The sequence below is a fragment of the Bicyclus anynana genome, chromosome 7 (genome assembly GCF_947172395.1).
Source record: "Bicyclus anynana chromosome 7, ilBicAnyn1.1, whole genome shotgun sequence".
Taxonomy (NCBI): domain Eukaryota; kingdom Metazoa; phylum Arthropoda; class Insecta; order Lepidoptera; family Nymphalidae; genus Bicyclus; species Bicyclus anynana.
This window is the reverse complement of record NC_069089.1, coordinates 4,083,983-4,100,079: the sequence shown is the minus strand read 5'-3', so window position 1 is coordinate 4,100,079 and position 16,097 is coordinate 4,083,983. Positions and strand designations below refer to the sequence as shown.

At 36.8% G+C, this 16,097-nt stretch overlaps 1 protein-coding gene across 1 annotated transcript in view; it reads left to right on the top strand.

Moving 5' to 3' along the window:
• Nucleotides 1-16,097, top strand: part of LOC112052312 (calcium uniporter protein, mitochondrial) — a 181,870-nt gene extending 165,773 nt beyond the window's left edge. Inside the window, exons 5-8 of the mRNA XM_024091330.2 lie at nucleotides 8,945-9,106; nucleotides 10,745-10,948; nucleotides 11,352-11,459; nucleotides 12,026-16,097. Of these exons, the coding sequence (XP_023947098.1) occupies nucleotides 8,945-9,106; nucleotides 10,745-10,948; nucleotides 11,352-11,459; nucleotides 12,026-12,181 (630 nt within the window). The 3' untranslated portion in view covers nucleotides 12,182-16,097. The remainder of the gene's footprint in view (nucleotides 1-8,944; nucleotides 9,107-10,744; nucleotides 10,949-11,351; nucleotides 11,460-12,025) is intronic.

Genomic DNA, 16,097 nt, shown 5'->3' with positions numbered 1-16,097 from the left:
GCGGGTAGCGATGCCCCGCTCGCACGACTTCATACCCGCGCAGTCCTTCCCACTGCCCCCCACGCGCTTTACTTCACACCCGCGCAGTATTTTCCCCCGTCGCCCGCATATCATGAGAGTGTCATCTACGAACTTGCCAAGCTATAACGGCTTGACATCCAATAAAACTGATCGTGTGATCAGTTATCTGATGGTGAGTGACAAGCATTAGGCGTTAGATGATGCCAAAAAAACAAAATAAATCTTGAAAGAGCGTATTTCGCATGACACTGTCTTCAATATTTTTAGTTATTTTTTTGTCTTTGAAGTTATTTGAATTATTTTGTTGAAAAGATATTTTAGTGTAATAGGTACATGGTACATTTTTGTGTCTTATGAAGTCTGATAATAAATTATCAGAGGTTATAAAACACAATAACTACTAAATCCGATTGCATAGCTACTTTCTAACATTGTCTAGATAGTAATCGAGCTTCTAAACAACATTAACATTGTAAACCTCGTGAATATTTAAAAGGGCGGTCTTGTTTAGCAGTAATTCATTAATCAGGTCACTAGACACCAATTACGTGAAAGCTATTAGCTTAAGTACAGCTTTCACATGCCCACACATTTTTTCCGCCTCTGACCCGTATTAAAATATTTGTAGGTTCATTTCTGTGCTACTCCAATTGAAACGTTAAGTCTAATATAAATTACTCTTTGCTATTATTGTAATTAAATTAAAGTTCGTTAAAGTATTGGTAGCCCAACTCTACCTTCGATTCGGAGGGCGTAGGTTCGAATCCGTTGAAGGGAAAACATCGTGAGGAAACTTGAAAATTTTCTTAGTTCTCTATGTGTTTATTTTGACGGCCTCCGTGGCGCAGTGGTATGCGCGGTGGATTTACAAGACGGATGTCCTGGGTTCGATCCCCGGCTGGGCAGATTGAGATTTTCTTAATTTGTCCAGGTCTGGCTGGTGGGAGGCTTCGGCCGTGGCTAGTTACCACCCTACCGGCAAAGACGTACCGCCAAGCGATCTAACGTTCTGGTACGATGCCGTGTAGAAACCGAAATGGAACCGGGGTGTGGATTTTCATCCTCCTCCTAACAAGTTAGCCCGCTTCCATCTTAGACTGCATCATCACTTACCATCAGGTGAGATTGTAGTCAAGGGCTAACTTGTAAAGAATAAAAAAAAAATGTGTGAAGTCTGCCAATCCGTATTAGGCCTTTATGGACTATTAGCTTAACCCCTCTCATTCTCTGAAACTCGTGCTCGTCAAATGTAAAGTTGGAATGTAAACACTAATCAGTAATTAAGGTCAGCAATTGTTTCAAGCCGAGCTCAAGATATTGATATTAAAGCGCTATTAAATTGTTCCAGCCGGCGAGCTCCAGCTCTCGGAGATTATTGGAATTTCAATTGAGATATAAAATGGATAAGGACGTAATCGTGACTGACTTTTAAATTAGGGCTTTAGAGATTGCTAGAAGGTTCCCGCGACTTCGTTCTATGGTGCTATTTTTAATACCCGACGCAAAAAGAGAAGGGTGTTTTAAATGTGACGTGTCTGTCTGTCTGTCAGTCTGTCAGTCTGTCTGTGGCACCATAGCTCCCGAATGAAGCGATTTAAATTTACTTTTTTTTTTAATTTAATGCGAGTGTTCTTAAACATGTTTCATGAAAATCGGTTGAGTCGTTTAAATGTTCTGGGATGTGTGAATGTTCTGGGAAGTGGCGAAGTTCGAATTCGTCTGTACATCTCTGTCTAATACGACACTATCTACAGTGTCGTATTAGACACGTGTCGAGAGCGATAGACACAAATTCGTAACTCAACCCAAGTTATAAAAATATCGTTATATAATATACGGATATAATTAGCGCTACTGATATTGCTGATAATGCAATGTGTTCGTTAGTTTGTTCGGGCTAAATTAGATTCCCTGGCTTAGGTTTTGGGAGTTTGTATTTTCTTTGGTTTTAGTCTAGTTTTTGTGATAGTAAGCTTTGACTTTGAGTTAAGCTTTCGTGACCGCTTGTCTTTGGGCACTTACAAAGTCCTCCAAACGATTAAGTGTTATCTAGGCATCTAACGTCAATCTGGCGCGACTATAATTATGACCAGCTAGCAAACAACCGCAATTTCGTCCACGTGATACCCGTTCCCGTTGGAGTAATACAGGGTTAAAATATATTTTAGGAAAAGTTAAAATAAAGTGGTTTTCTATTGACAAAATAATTTTACAAATCGGAACAGTAGATCTAGAGGTTATCACAAACTCACAAACTTTACCTCGTAATATTAATATAGATGAAGCTTATTAATTAATTAATATTCAAAATTTTTTTACCCGTAAGCGTATAATAGTTTTCCCTCTTCAATTCGTATCAGCAATCCTATCAGATATGATCAACATCTATACATTCACCGCAATGATGAATACGGGATATTCAAAATGGATCCGATATCTGAATAAGTAATTCAATTTAATGTAAGTAGGGTAAGGTACGGCTTTTAGGTCCAAGATTAATCCATCTCTGAATGAAACGAAATTTGTATGGTAAATGGTAATCCGCAAATGTATTTCTAAGCTTGAAAATATTGCCCTCCCGAGTTTTTCTGACTACACTAGACTGCGGTCAAGTGAAAGAGGGAAAATGTAGAAAAAATAACAAAACTACGCACGTTTCGTTAAAATGAAATTCTTTTCTACTTCTTATTCTTATTATATTGCTAACGACTTACGCTGCGTTGCTTTGGTTCACGGTGATTGGCTAAATAAAATATAAACTCGATTGTGAGCAGAAACAATCTTTGCTGAAGAAAACGAAACACGTTGTGTATCACGGAAAATTCTACCTTCGAAATTTTTCCTTTTATATTGAATATAAACTCCTTGGTTCCCAATAATACTATAGGAATACGGATATGTTTTCTTACTCAGGAAATCTTGGAAATTTATGTTCTCTTTTTGATTTAGGTACCTATTTCTTACTATACGTCAACACTTCATTAACTACTTTTATGCGGGCTACTAATCTGAGGTTTTCGTACAGTTGTACTGTTCACTGGCAGAGAATACTGAGAACTGTACAGCTTTTAGGGTTCCATAGTCCATAAGGAACCCATAGAGTTTCGCTAAGTCAGTCCGTTTGTCCGTCTGTCCGTGCTTTAGCGCAGAGACTATTACTACTAGAAAGCTGTAAATTATAATGAGTATGTACATTAAAAAAATGTAAATATAGTCGTAAAATAAAGTCTCGAAAAATTTTTTAGGGTACCTCCCCTACATGTAAAGTGGGGGATGATTTTTTTTTTCATATTGTGGGGTATTGTTGGATAGGTATTAAAAGATATGAGGGGTCTTCTACAAAAAATTCAATTTCGAAATCCGTTTGTAAAATAATAAGCTAATTTTTGATAGAGTCAAGTGTCCCCACCCTCAAATCTCGAAAGTAGGATCTATAATTAAATTACAAGGAAAACTATAACATCTAAGTAGCAATTGCTATTTAGAGAGTAATAGTCAATCAACTTATAAAACGTAAACCCAGCACCCGTACGGTGAATCCATGCTAAGATATAAATTAATCTCACGAAAAAATTCGTTCCTGACGATCGACCGCACATTTTTGTTTTACAACTGTTTACTTGTTTATTTACCGCAAAGAAATGTATTCACCGTGTGCTACTACCACGCGAACATGTCCTATAGAAACATTTCAAAGCGCACAACTTTAAGAAGATTGCGGTAACGCCGCGTGCCTTTTGACTTAGCAAGTGCCACTTGTCTTCTGTCGAAACTGAGACTCAAAATAGGACTTCCGAGCTTTGCATTAACTTTGCCTCTGAAAGTCTTAAGTGTTGCGCCACACTTGGTGCTTTCTACTAGTATAAGTTTTGTATTTCATTTGCTTTAAAATTTTAGTTTTTAGGTTAATATTTCGGGCATCTATTTCGTTTAAATATACCTATTCAATTACTCTGCATTCATCTTAATATTATAAAGTGTGTGGTGTTGTAGGAGATAACCTTTGGATCTTCTGAATCGATTTTGAAAATTTTTACCACGTTTTACCACTAAAAAGCCACGTTATTTGTTAGTATTATATAGGCTATAATTTATAACCGTTTTCTCACGAGAACGGGAACTGCACGGGTGAAACCGCGGGGCGTCAGCTTCTCTTATATTATCATTTATCAACCCATATTCGGTTCGCTGCTGAGCTCGAGTCTTCTTTCAGAATGAAAGGAGTTAGGCAAATAGTCCATCACACTGGCCCAATGCGGATTGGTAGACTTCACACACGCATAGAATTAAGTAAATTCTCTGGTATGCAGGTTTCCTCATGGTGTTTTTCCTTCACCGTTTCAGACCTTCCGCATTCATCTTAATCTATGCTAATATTATAAAGTTCGTGGTGTTGTAGGAGGTAATCTCAGGATCTACTGAATTTATTTTGAAAATTCTTTTACCACGTTATTTGTGAGTGTCATATAGGACACAGGATCTTTTATCCCCGTATTCTCACGGAAACAGTAACTGCACGGGTGAAACCGCGGGGCGTCGGCTTGTCTTGTATAATAAATAGCAATTTTTGCTACGCTTCCTTTTATTTGCATCTGTAAATATGTTTAGCTTGTTTTAATGTACCGCATTGCACCTTTTTATATTTTTGTAGGATTTTAGTTATGAATTTAATGTGGAAAACCTAACATTAAACGTGTTTTATTGTGCACCTGCATTGTGAACGTAACTTCTTCACGAGGACGACAATTGTCTAAACTTAAAATGTACGATTTTCAAAGTAAACTCGAGTTTTCTCTTAAACATAACGTTTGAAAACTAAACCTTATCTATTGTATGAATAATTTCAGTAATCTTTCAGTTTATATAATTATTTTCCTGTTACTTAACCGAAATTCCTTTATTCTGTTTAACTAAGTTGAAAGGATTGAGCAATTTAAACTAAAAATGCATTGAAACTAGACATCATTTCTCATCGACACTGGCTCAGCTTAATGTTGAGACTTTAAGAATTGAGTCTTTAAACATATAGTAGTAGAATTCACCGTCAGCATTCAGACAAAGGAAAACGCAAAGCAAAAGCTGTACTGTGCTGCACCGCGAGATTTGATAGCTTTGTTAAATTTCTTAGCAAAAGACGATATAAAATCACAATTCATCTCAATGTAGCTGACTTTCAGGAGCTGAAAGCGCTTTGTGAGATAAAAGTTAAAATGCAAGCTTGTAATTTTCAACGTTCCTTGGATGCTCTATCTTGGTTAAAATTTATAATTGTAGGTAAAAATTGTCTTTAGCTTAACAAGCTCGAAGTCCTTGAATTTATTTTAAATATTTAAACTTTAAGCATCAACCTAATTTTTCATTACAAAAAGATATTGTTCATTGCAAAAATATTTTCAAAGTTTTAGAGACTCGCTCCATCGCGCGCTGAGTGACTTTGAGCCTTTTTATGTGGGCCACAGTTAGCGACCAAGTAATACTTCTACTACGTTATATTTCTTGAAATACATAATTATTTATCTGATGTATGTAAATGTTTGCTTGCTCTTATGTAAATTTAATTGGGTCTCGGTTCTAGTGTGTGATCCTACACTACACGCCCCGAGGTTTCACCCGCGTAGTTCCCGTTCCCATGTGAATCGGTTAATCGGTATCCATATATAGTAGATCCAGCAATTACCCCTTACAACCCAAAGATTTTATTTACTACCTACCTATACCTAGTTATAATATTAGATAATATATGTGGTATAGACGTATAAGAAAATAATGTTCATTGCAAAAATTTTCATACTTTTAGAGGGATTCATCATTAGGTTTCTTGCAAGATGTTTCCGCTTACGCTTTTGGTATGTTTTCATTGACAGATAGATATTTCTTTAAATAAAAAAAATATCACAGAATACATTATTTATTAATCTTATATATATATATATATATATATATATATATATAAGATTCGTGAGGAAACCAGCATACCTGAGAATTTTCCTAATTCTCTGCGTGTGAAGTCTGCCAATCAGCATTGGGCCAGCATGGTGGACTATGGCCTAACCCCTCTCGTACTGAGAGGAGACTCGTGCACAATAGTAAGCCGAATATGGGCTGTTAATGATGATTGTATTATATTTGTTCCCATTTCCCCTAGTTTTGGTCATAAATAAATATTGCATTGTCAGTCGCCTACACAGCTGGTTACCTTCAGTTATACGGTCAATGCATCTGCTTCCTTATTTTATCAGCATGCCCGGTGAATAGAAGTAATCTGTCTTTAACTATACTGGCCGTCATCCAAATACGTGTACCTATGTTATAGAAGGAAAGCTTGCGACAGTCAGACATACTTCATTTTATAAAGGCTGAAGTTTGTCAGCCTATTCTGCTACCATAGGGAAGTAAGGCAGGCAACTATGGGGTTTGTACCGTGCTGGCTTTGAAAGGTCCATTAGTGTCCAGATGCACCTAAAAAGAAATAATTGTGATGTGTGGCATAATGTAGCAATAAAGGTATTTTCTTTCTTTCTTTCTGTATTTCTCTGATTGTCAGTCGCCTTTGCAAAAGTGCGTTTTCAATGTCAAAGTCAATCAATGAATGAGATGTCAATGTCAAATATCATTAATAACAAAATTTGATTAGATGTTTCAAGTTACTGTCAGTCAGTTAGACACAGATAATGCAATAAATTTTACGTCAACGGGGCTTTGAATTATTGCCCAGCTATATCAAGTAATTTAACTGCGTTTAAATTTAATTTAATTTAAAAATTGGCCTCATGAGTTCTCCTTAATTGTTCTAATTTATGGCCAATTTTCAGTTTTGTGGCATTCGTATATTTTGGACCCGAGTCTGTATGGAGACTAGGTATCTCCTTTTCATCAGCCTTTTTATTAAATGAGGTATATCTGGCTACAGCATTCTCTTATTCTATTGTGTAAGACTCGATAATTTATTAACCATTATGTCAATCCTATATCATTGTGATGTCATTGGCGTAATCTGCGGTATCACAGCTTTCAATAGCATCATTAATTATAGACTCGGCAATCAACCATAATACAGTAATTAATGTGAATTTATGTGATAAATCAATGAAGGATTAAAAAAACGTCAAGTGGATTTATGACTAAACTAGGCGACGCTCCGCGGCTTCAATTGCGTAGTTACCGTACCCGTAGTGCCAATACTGGGATAAAATATAGCCTACTAGCGAACGCCCGCGACTTCGTCCGCGTGGAATGCAGTTTTTCACAAACCCCGCGAGAACCATGGATTTTTCCGGGGTGAAAAGTAGCTTATGTGTTGATCTATCTCCATTTCAAATTTCAGCCAAATCCATACAAACAAACTTTCGCGATTGTAATAGGTATTAGTAAGTAATAGGATAGGGTGACACGATGATTAATTGGTGAAAGAATTTTCAAAATGGGTTCAGTAGATCCATTATTTTAAACCCAGATCCAGCGATTACCGTACAACCTTACACATTTTTTTGTTTGTCGTATCATTAATTCCTGACTTTATCTTAATTTGACCAGCTTTCGCTTTTGGATTTATGCCAAATATGCTTGTTGCATTTTAGTCGTCTTCGATAACCCTATTTGATAGGTATATTACTATAGCAGACTCGGCGCAGTTTCACCCGTATTGTTACCGTTCCCATAGAAATATAGGAATAAAATATAGAGTGTGTTACTTGCTGATAATGTAGCTTTCCACTGGTGAAAGAATTTTTAAAATCGGCCCAGTAGTTTCGAAGCCTATCCGTAACAAACAAAATATCATACCTTATCTCTTTTCAATATACTCGTAATATTACATACTATATTTATACAAGGGAATCTACTTTAACCAGCTTTCAACCGAGGAGACAATTTTGCGGGAAATAATAATTTGAGCTCTGGCGACAATTTATACGGTATTCTGCACATGGCAAGAATTTTCAGTGTAATAAGATAACACGTGCAACCTCCTTTGGACCATTTTATAAAGTTACATTTTTTTTTAATTTCAAATATCTTTTCAATTTATTTATTTTAAAAGATTATGTTCTAATGGAATTATTAATTTGGTTCTTGTCTTTCCCAGAAAGTACCTGAAGTTCTCGATTTCGTCTATAACTTGTTTTGATTTGACGTCCTTTTTGACTTTTTCTATAACTAGCATATCTTTGCAATACGTCCTTGTTCCACTTTCCATCTATCCTCATTATTGACATATAATTGAACAGGTTATAACATCTGATAGTGTTAAATAGTTAAATATTATGAAAACCTCAATCAGCCCAGCCGGGGACCGAACCCAGGCCTCCGTCTTGTAAATTCACCGCGTATGCGTCACGGAGGTTGTCAAAAAATACGGGTTATGGACTTCGATGGGATAGGAACGGCTATCAGACTTGTCGCTATTATATAGAAGCAGAAACTTTAGAAAAACTGAAATCGTGAATACATGATTTAATAAATAAATTTGTTGTAAATAAAATTTGTAAATCATTTGGGACCCCAAATAATTATAATACCTCTCCAAGGTACGCTACGCCACTGGGGCCTGGACCTACAGTGGACCGTTTAAATCTAATAGCTGAAGAGTTTGTTTGTTTGTTTGTTTGTTGCTTGCTTGAACGCGTTAATCTCAGGAACTACTGGTCCGATTTGTAAAATTCTTTGAGTGTTACATAGCCCATTTATCGAGGATGACTATAGGCTATATATTATTCCTACGGGAACGGGAACCACGCAGATGAAACCGTGTGGCGTCAGCTTGTAGGTTGAACAAGTTATTAAACAGTTTGTATATATTTTGCCAATCGGCATTGGGCCAGCGTGGTGGACTATTGGCCTAACCTCTCTTTCTCTTTCTGAGAGGAGACTCGTGCTCAACAGTGAGCCGAATATGGTTTGTTAATGATGATGATATATATTTCAGGAACGCCTCAGCATGGAGGAGATCACGCGGCTGAGCGACGTGAGGAACTTAGTGAACCAGCTGTACGAGGCGCTCAATGTTAGAGAGCACCAGGTCCGCAAGGAGCGCGAGCTGAGAGCGCAGTTAGAAAAGTTATCCGCTGAATTGCAGCCGCTAGAAGAGGTAAGACTAGAAATCTACAAGGTGTTTAAAATTGCATTTTGCTTCAAACGGTGTGAATGATCTGATAGTCCACCATTGGTTGTGCAAATAGCGATTGTTTGGTACATCGTATACATTAACATACAGATGAGGCGGTCACACTGACCCCGGCTGTGGTTTCGCATTCAGTGTTGGATGTTTTGTTAGTTTACTGAACGGTAAACATTCATACATCCACCTGTGAAACCTGTGTCACTAATTAAGAAAAATATATTCATTTAGGTACATGATAGCCCAGTGGATGTAACCTCTGCCTTTGATTCGGAGGGCGTAGGTTCCAATCCGGTCCGGGGCATGCACCTCCAACTTTTGTTATGTGCATTTTAAGAAATTAAATATCAGGTGTCTCAAACGGTGAAGGAAAAACATCGTAAGGAATCCTGCATATTTTTTATTTCTTAATTCTCTACGTGCGTGAAGTTTGCTACTCCGCATTGGGCCAGCGTGGTGGGCTACTGGGTGTAGCCCCTCTGATTCTGAGAGGAGACTCGTGCTCGTGCAACAGTGAGTCGTGCAAAATGGGTTGCTAATGATGATGATGATGATGATATCCATTTTTTGTTTCAATATTGCGCAAAAACCAATTTTTAAAATTCTTTCACTAATTGCAAACTACATTATCAACGTACTCGTTGGCAATATTTCAGCCCAGTATTTCCACGGGAATGGGAACTACGTGGGCGAAACTGCTAGTGCAATATATTTAACGTGTTGATCTTCCGAAAGCAGCAATGAATTCGCAAACTGAATTACCTTCAATTTTAATCACTTAAGTCTCCTTCCTTTAAAACAGACTAAACTTTTCGAAAGAGCTTGCGAAGCAAGTTAAGTAAACGAGTTTGTATTTGAAACTCGATCCATGAGCAATTTTACAATATTACATTTAAATTGAGACATATGAAATTAAATAAATTTAAATTAAATACTTTTAAATTATATAAATTTAAATTAAATAATGTCAGCTGGAAATTAACGCTGTATCCAGCATGCAGCTGCTCCAGCATTTGCTTGGTCCATGCAGTATGCTTCAGCATATTTCGTTTTTGATGCTTTTAGTCTTGCCTTGCCCGGGTTGTTGAGACATCGGGCACTACAATAGTGACATTGTGGTGTGTGGCATCATTTAGAAATAATCGTTTTTATTTCTTTCTTCCTTCCAAATAGTCAAACGGTTGACACTCCAGGCTATCTCTGCAACTTTCTGCTAATTTTAAGTTTAAAGCGTTCGAAATACTGCTTATAGCAAAAATGCAATTTGCGGACGGTTGCATCTCATAATTAGTTAACCGTCCTTGCAAAATGTGATAATAGCTTAGGCTGACAAAGTTCCAACCTTTATAAAACGATAGCCTGGTTATTAGAGCCTGTGCACACCACGTTTTTCAAACGCGTGGTCGACGCCAGTTTGTAGCGATACAGTCGCGATGCTAACGCGCGTGTGTGCCGATGCAAACGTCAACAAACTTTACTGTAAGATAAAAGCGCGCAGTCGTCGTACGTTTCTATAAAACGCGCGTTATCTGCGCCTTTAAAAAACGTGGTGTGTACAGGCTCTGAGGCTTAAAACTCGAGGTTAACAAAGTTACCTTAAATTTCCAGAAGCGCCTGTCACTAGAGGTGGAGACTACCCGCAAGACGTCAGCGCTGACGTGGGTGGGTCTGGGGCTCATGGGTGTACAATTCGGCGTGCTGGCGCGACTCACCTGGTGGGAGTACTCCTGGGACATCATGGAGCCGGTCACGTACTTCGTCACGTACGGCACAGCCATGGCCGCGTACGCGTACTTCGTTCTCACTAAACAGGTTGGTAGTCGAGTAAACTTCTTACGACTTATCTTATACTTATCCATACTTTCGAACGCTTAATAAACGAAGATTCTAATCTCAGTTAACGCAAAACGAGTGATTTTTCGAACTTGTACCTCTCTATTTATCTTTTATTTACAACAATCTCACTTCACTCCCTTGACGACTACAATCTCACCTGATGGTAACCTGATGATGAAATCTAAGATGGAAACGGGCTAACTTGTATATCAGGATGCTCGGGAGTATTTCCCATAACTCTAGGGTTATATTCTTTTAGTAAAGTAAATTAAAAATGTCTATGGAACATGATGTGTTTTAAAATGAATATTTTCGGAGTATAAATATTTCTTTTGTAAATATATCAATCTAATATATTATAATCTTTATTACATTTCAGGAATATATCTTGCCTGATGTAAAGGATAGACAACATCTGATAACTCTACACAAGAAAGCGAAAAAGATCGGTCTCGATCTAACTCAATACAACCATCTAAAGGATGAGGTAAGATTTTTCATTTTCTTTCAAATAATTATAATCTTTCAATACTGACTTGTTTATTATCAACCAATGGACGTCCACTTCTGAACATAGGCTCTTAACGATTTCCAATCAACATGGCTTTGAGCCGCCTGCATCCAGCGGCAATTGCGGCGCCTGTATTCAATACCAATGATATTTTATACTAAAGATAGGGCATTAGGGCATCAAAACTGAGATGACAAATGTGCATAATTGACTTAATCTCATTTAGTCACTTATTAAGCAACGAAATTTATTTAAACAAATAATACCTAAGTTTTTTAGTTTACCTACAACGTTGAGTTATGTGTTAGTGTAAAAACTCCTACTTAAATATGTAACTTGAGTAAACACAAAAATGTGCATGTGTGCGCTCAATAGAGTAGCTAAATTCCGATCACTTTTTGCGGTGATTTTGTAAGCACGTAACATATCTGTAGTATAAAATATCGTTATTCAGTACTGTATTCGACTGTTCTTAAATAATTATTTTATGCAGCAAAGCCAAGCATAGAACATAGCTAATATAAGAAATCAACGTGTTACAGGTAGACAAAGTCCAAAAGGATCTCGCCAGACTGCGGGACCCGCTGCACATCCACCTCCCGCCGCTGACCGGCAAGTCGGAAGACTCCAAGCGCTCACCCTTGACCAAAATAAAGGACATGCTCGAAGAAACCACCAAAAAGATGAAAATCACGTAATATATGCTGTAACTGACGCTGCGAGGCGTTCCATAGACTAACCTGTTGTCAAAGGTTTTCGTCGTAGATATGTTCATTGAGGAAACTCATCGATGAGCACTGACCGACTTTTTACTTGTTGAGACGAATAATATATATTATTAAATCCTACTACAAAATATAAGGCACCTAGCACACTAGATTGCCACGCCACGACGAGGGCAGCAACAACCAAGTTAACTAAAGAAACCACATGACTGGTCGTTGCGACCAAGGTACGTATACTTTGTTATGACAATTCGGCGGCCCGATCAGCCAGTATTGAGCACGCAGAATAACCATGACAATTGGCTGCTTTACGACCAGTGCTGGATTTAGGCAACTTGATGCCCTAAGCAATCATCCCCTGTGGGCCCTTATAATAATTAAGTAAACAAAATATAAGTAGGTAAAATATGTATAATCAATTTAAAACATTCATGGGCTCGTTATATTTTCAGATCGTCTCTGATACCCCCCTATAAGGAAAGCCCTTAGCAATTGCTTAAATAGCTTATAGACTAATCCAGGACTGTTTACGAAGAGTCGTGGTTGTGCCCGGAAATCTGGTCGCAGACAAACCGTAGCTTTTGTGACCACGGACTAGCATTATCCGCATAATGTACAAGGTCCCTTATATTGAATGAGATTTAAAATGAAAACTCTAATAAATAAATACGTCTCGTATCTGTTATGCTTTATTCGTGTTAGCAAACAAGCTCATGAATCAGGACGTGATTCAATTTACTTTGTTACGACTGTTTATGAAAACAAGTTGTGAAATAATGACAGGAATGATATAAATTCTTTGTTGGGACATATCTACGATTGAAAACTTTGATCTGTTGTTCATTGATCGGTGCATTTTTTATTGATTTTTGGATGTTGAACTGTATTGTAACACATGTGTGAAGTCTGCTAATCCGCATTGGACCAGCGTGGTGGACTATTGGCCTAACCCCTCTCATTCTGAGAGAAGACGCGAACTCAGCAGTGAGCCGAATATGGGTTGATAATGATGATGATGATGCTGATATCAATATGTCTGTCTTATGATAATGGTGAAGGAGGAACACGCTCAAAAACTAGCTCAGCACGCTCCCTGAAAATACCGATAGATAGGCAACTTAACTGCAAAACCTTCAGCACTCTTACTGCGATAGTACATTATGGTTCAACATGCCGAACTAGATTTTTACATACATTTGCTGTAATAGTTATTAAACAAAGTTACGTGCGGAAACGGAGGTCTGTTTGAATATTAAAAAAAGAAACAGTTATGACGACGACGAGATACCGACCTACAATAACCTTTATTAAAAGCGACCATTCCGATGCTGACGACCAAGTGTCAGACTAATTACATAAGGACTAGTCATCATATCGGCCGATGGACGTCCCCTGCAAGACATAGGCCTTTTGTAGGGACTTCCATATATCACGATATTGAGCTACCCGCATCCAACGAATACCTGCGACTCGCTTGATGTTGTCAGTCCACCTCGTGAGTGGTCGGCGAACACTGCGCTTTCTAATGCGGGGTCGCCATTCCAGCACTTTCGGACCCCAACGTCCATCGGCTCTTCGAACTATGTGCCCCGCCCAATGCCACTTCAGCTTCGCAACTCGTTGAGCTATGTCGGTGACTTTGGTTCTTCTGCGGATCTCCTCATTTCTGATTCGATCACGTAGAGATACTCCTAACATAGCTCGTTTCATCGCCTGCTGTGTACTCTAAGGACTTATATCGCACCCAAATTCACGAACAAAATTGTCTTTCATTTTCTGAGGAAAATGAGCTTAGATTTGGTATACTAAACTAGATGATTTTGCCCGTTTTTTACACCATTCAATTACGCAAAAGGGTATTTTTACCGAGCTAATTAACCGACGAAAACGATTACAACTATGAAACATCGTTTCTATAGAGACATTTTATATAATCGCACTAGATCGTTGATTATATACTTTAAGACAAAAGTAACTTCTAGCGAGGCAGGTCCTTATCTAATTAATCTGAGGACCAAGCCGATTGACAAACGCGACAGACGACTGCGACAATCGCGGTTGCCTGTATAAGTTATTAGTTTTATCTAAAAGTTAGACGATTGAAGTGTATTGTAGGTCGGGAACGTTTTTAATTACATATTTAAAAATTATAGCTATTGTTCATGCACAAATTGCTTTTAGTCTTTAGTGGGTCGAATATTTTTTGTCATATTTTTCGTCATATTTTGCCTTTTATTATTTTTATACCAAGTTTTGATTTGAAATGTTGAATAACTATTTGCAATTTTATAAATTACGTACGTCGTATGTCTTGAGATTGAAATACACGCAATAATAAAATTGTTTTCTTTTAAAATTATAGTATTTTTTTAAAATTATAGAATTATAGTATTCTTGAATAATAAAGCAGTGGTAAAAATATCTGAAAAAGATATTGGCAACCGTTGTGTGTTTGTTTTGTAGTGAAAATATATTTAGTTAAATTTTATTATACTAATTATTTTATTAATAATATTAATTGTTTGTTGGTATTTTTGTAAACTGTGCTCAGATATATTGTTTCCTATAAATGTTAAGGACTAACACAAATAGTTTAACTGTGCCAACACAAAACTGAATCACGTAGACGTAAGAATTTACTGAAATGCAAAGATTGTTGACATACCTAAATGTATTTTAAATTTAAAATATTTTACTTTAATTATTAAAATAAACATTAGTCATATTTTTAGTGAACTCGCGTATATTTTTTGGGAATTTAGTTAATGGTTATTGTTGAGATTTTTATCATAATTATTACAATTGAACTGAATCGATATGTAAATGATAGAAGTAACATCGGCGCCTTAAAAATAACAAGTTATGTACAATATTATTTTCTTGTGACCAAAACGTCCTAAGAGCCGTGAATGCCTACAACTCGTGCGAATCAACTTGACATCTGGTTCGAATAACGTTTGTTTATGAACTGTGGTACGTAGTGCAAAAAAGTATTGAACTTTCTGATTGAACTTTCGGTCTCAGCCAAGGTTCGGTGAAATGGCTCCACTGTAGTTATGGGTATAATTATTAATATTAGCAAAGTATACTTTAACAAAGTGCGTCGATCGCTGCTTAGACAAATCGGTTTATTTATTCTAGTCCTTTTAGATTAAACTAACGTTGGTAAAATGACCCCATGGTTATGTGGAAGTTTTGACTGTCAAGTTAACTCGCACGAGTTACACGTGGCGGTTACACGTTTCGCTCAACAAAGTAAGCTAGACGGCTAGCTAAGTGCGGCGATATCGCCGCAGTTTCAGTACCTACACAATTGTGATGAGTTTTGTCTTCTGTAATACTTAGTACACGTAAATCATAACCAAAATCAATCTAAATGAAATTCCAATATACCTAAATAATAAAAAAAATATTATGTATTAGGCATATTAAAGGTGGTAGTGGACGCTTTTGGGCATGATTTTGTATTGTGATGTTGTTTCTATCTATTTATATATGTGTTTAAACCTGACTTTACTGAATACTTTTAATATTATCGACAAAGGGACCATCTGTCAAACACAAAAAACGTTAGAAAATTATAATGGATGGCCCTTATTATAACAATTTATGTATTTATTTGTAGTTAGTAATTTCTAGTCCTATATAAAACTGAAAAGTAATTTTAATGTGTTCCTTTTTGGCTTGCCCTAAAATATATAAAAAGTAAAATGCATGGCTTTTTCATAAGGAGTGACTTATTGAGTATTAAATTTTTTTTATAATTAAATACTTTAATCGCACAAAATGGAGATTGTGCTTGGAATTTATTTGAATTTGTATTAAATATTGTTATTATATTATTAAATTATGTCATCTGTTTATTTGATTAATAAATTATACATCAATT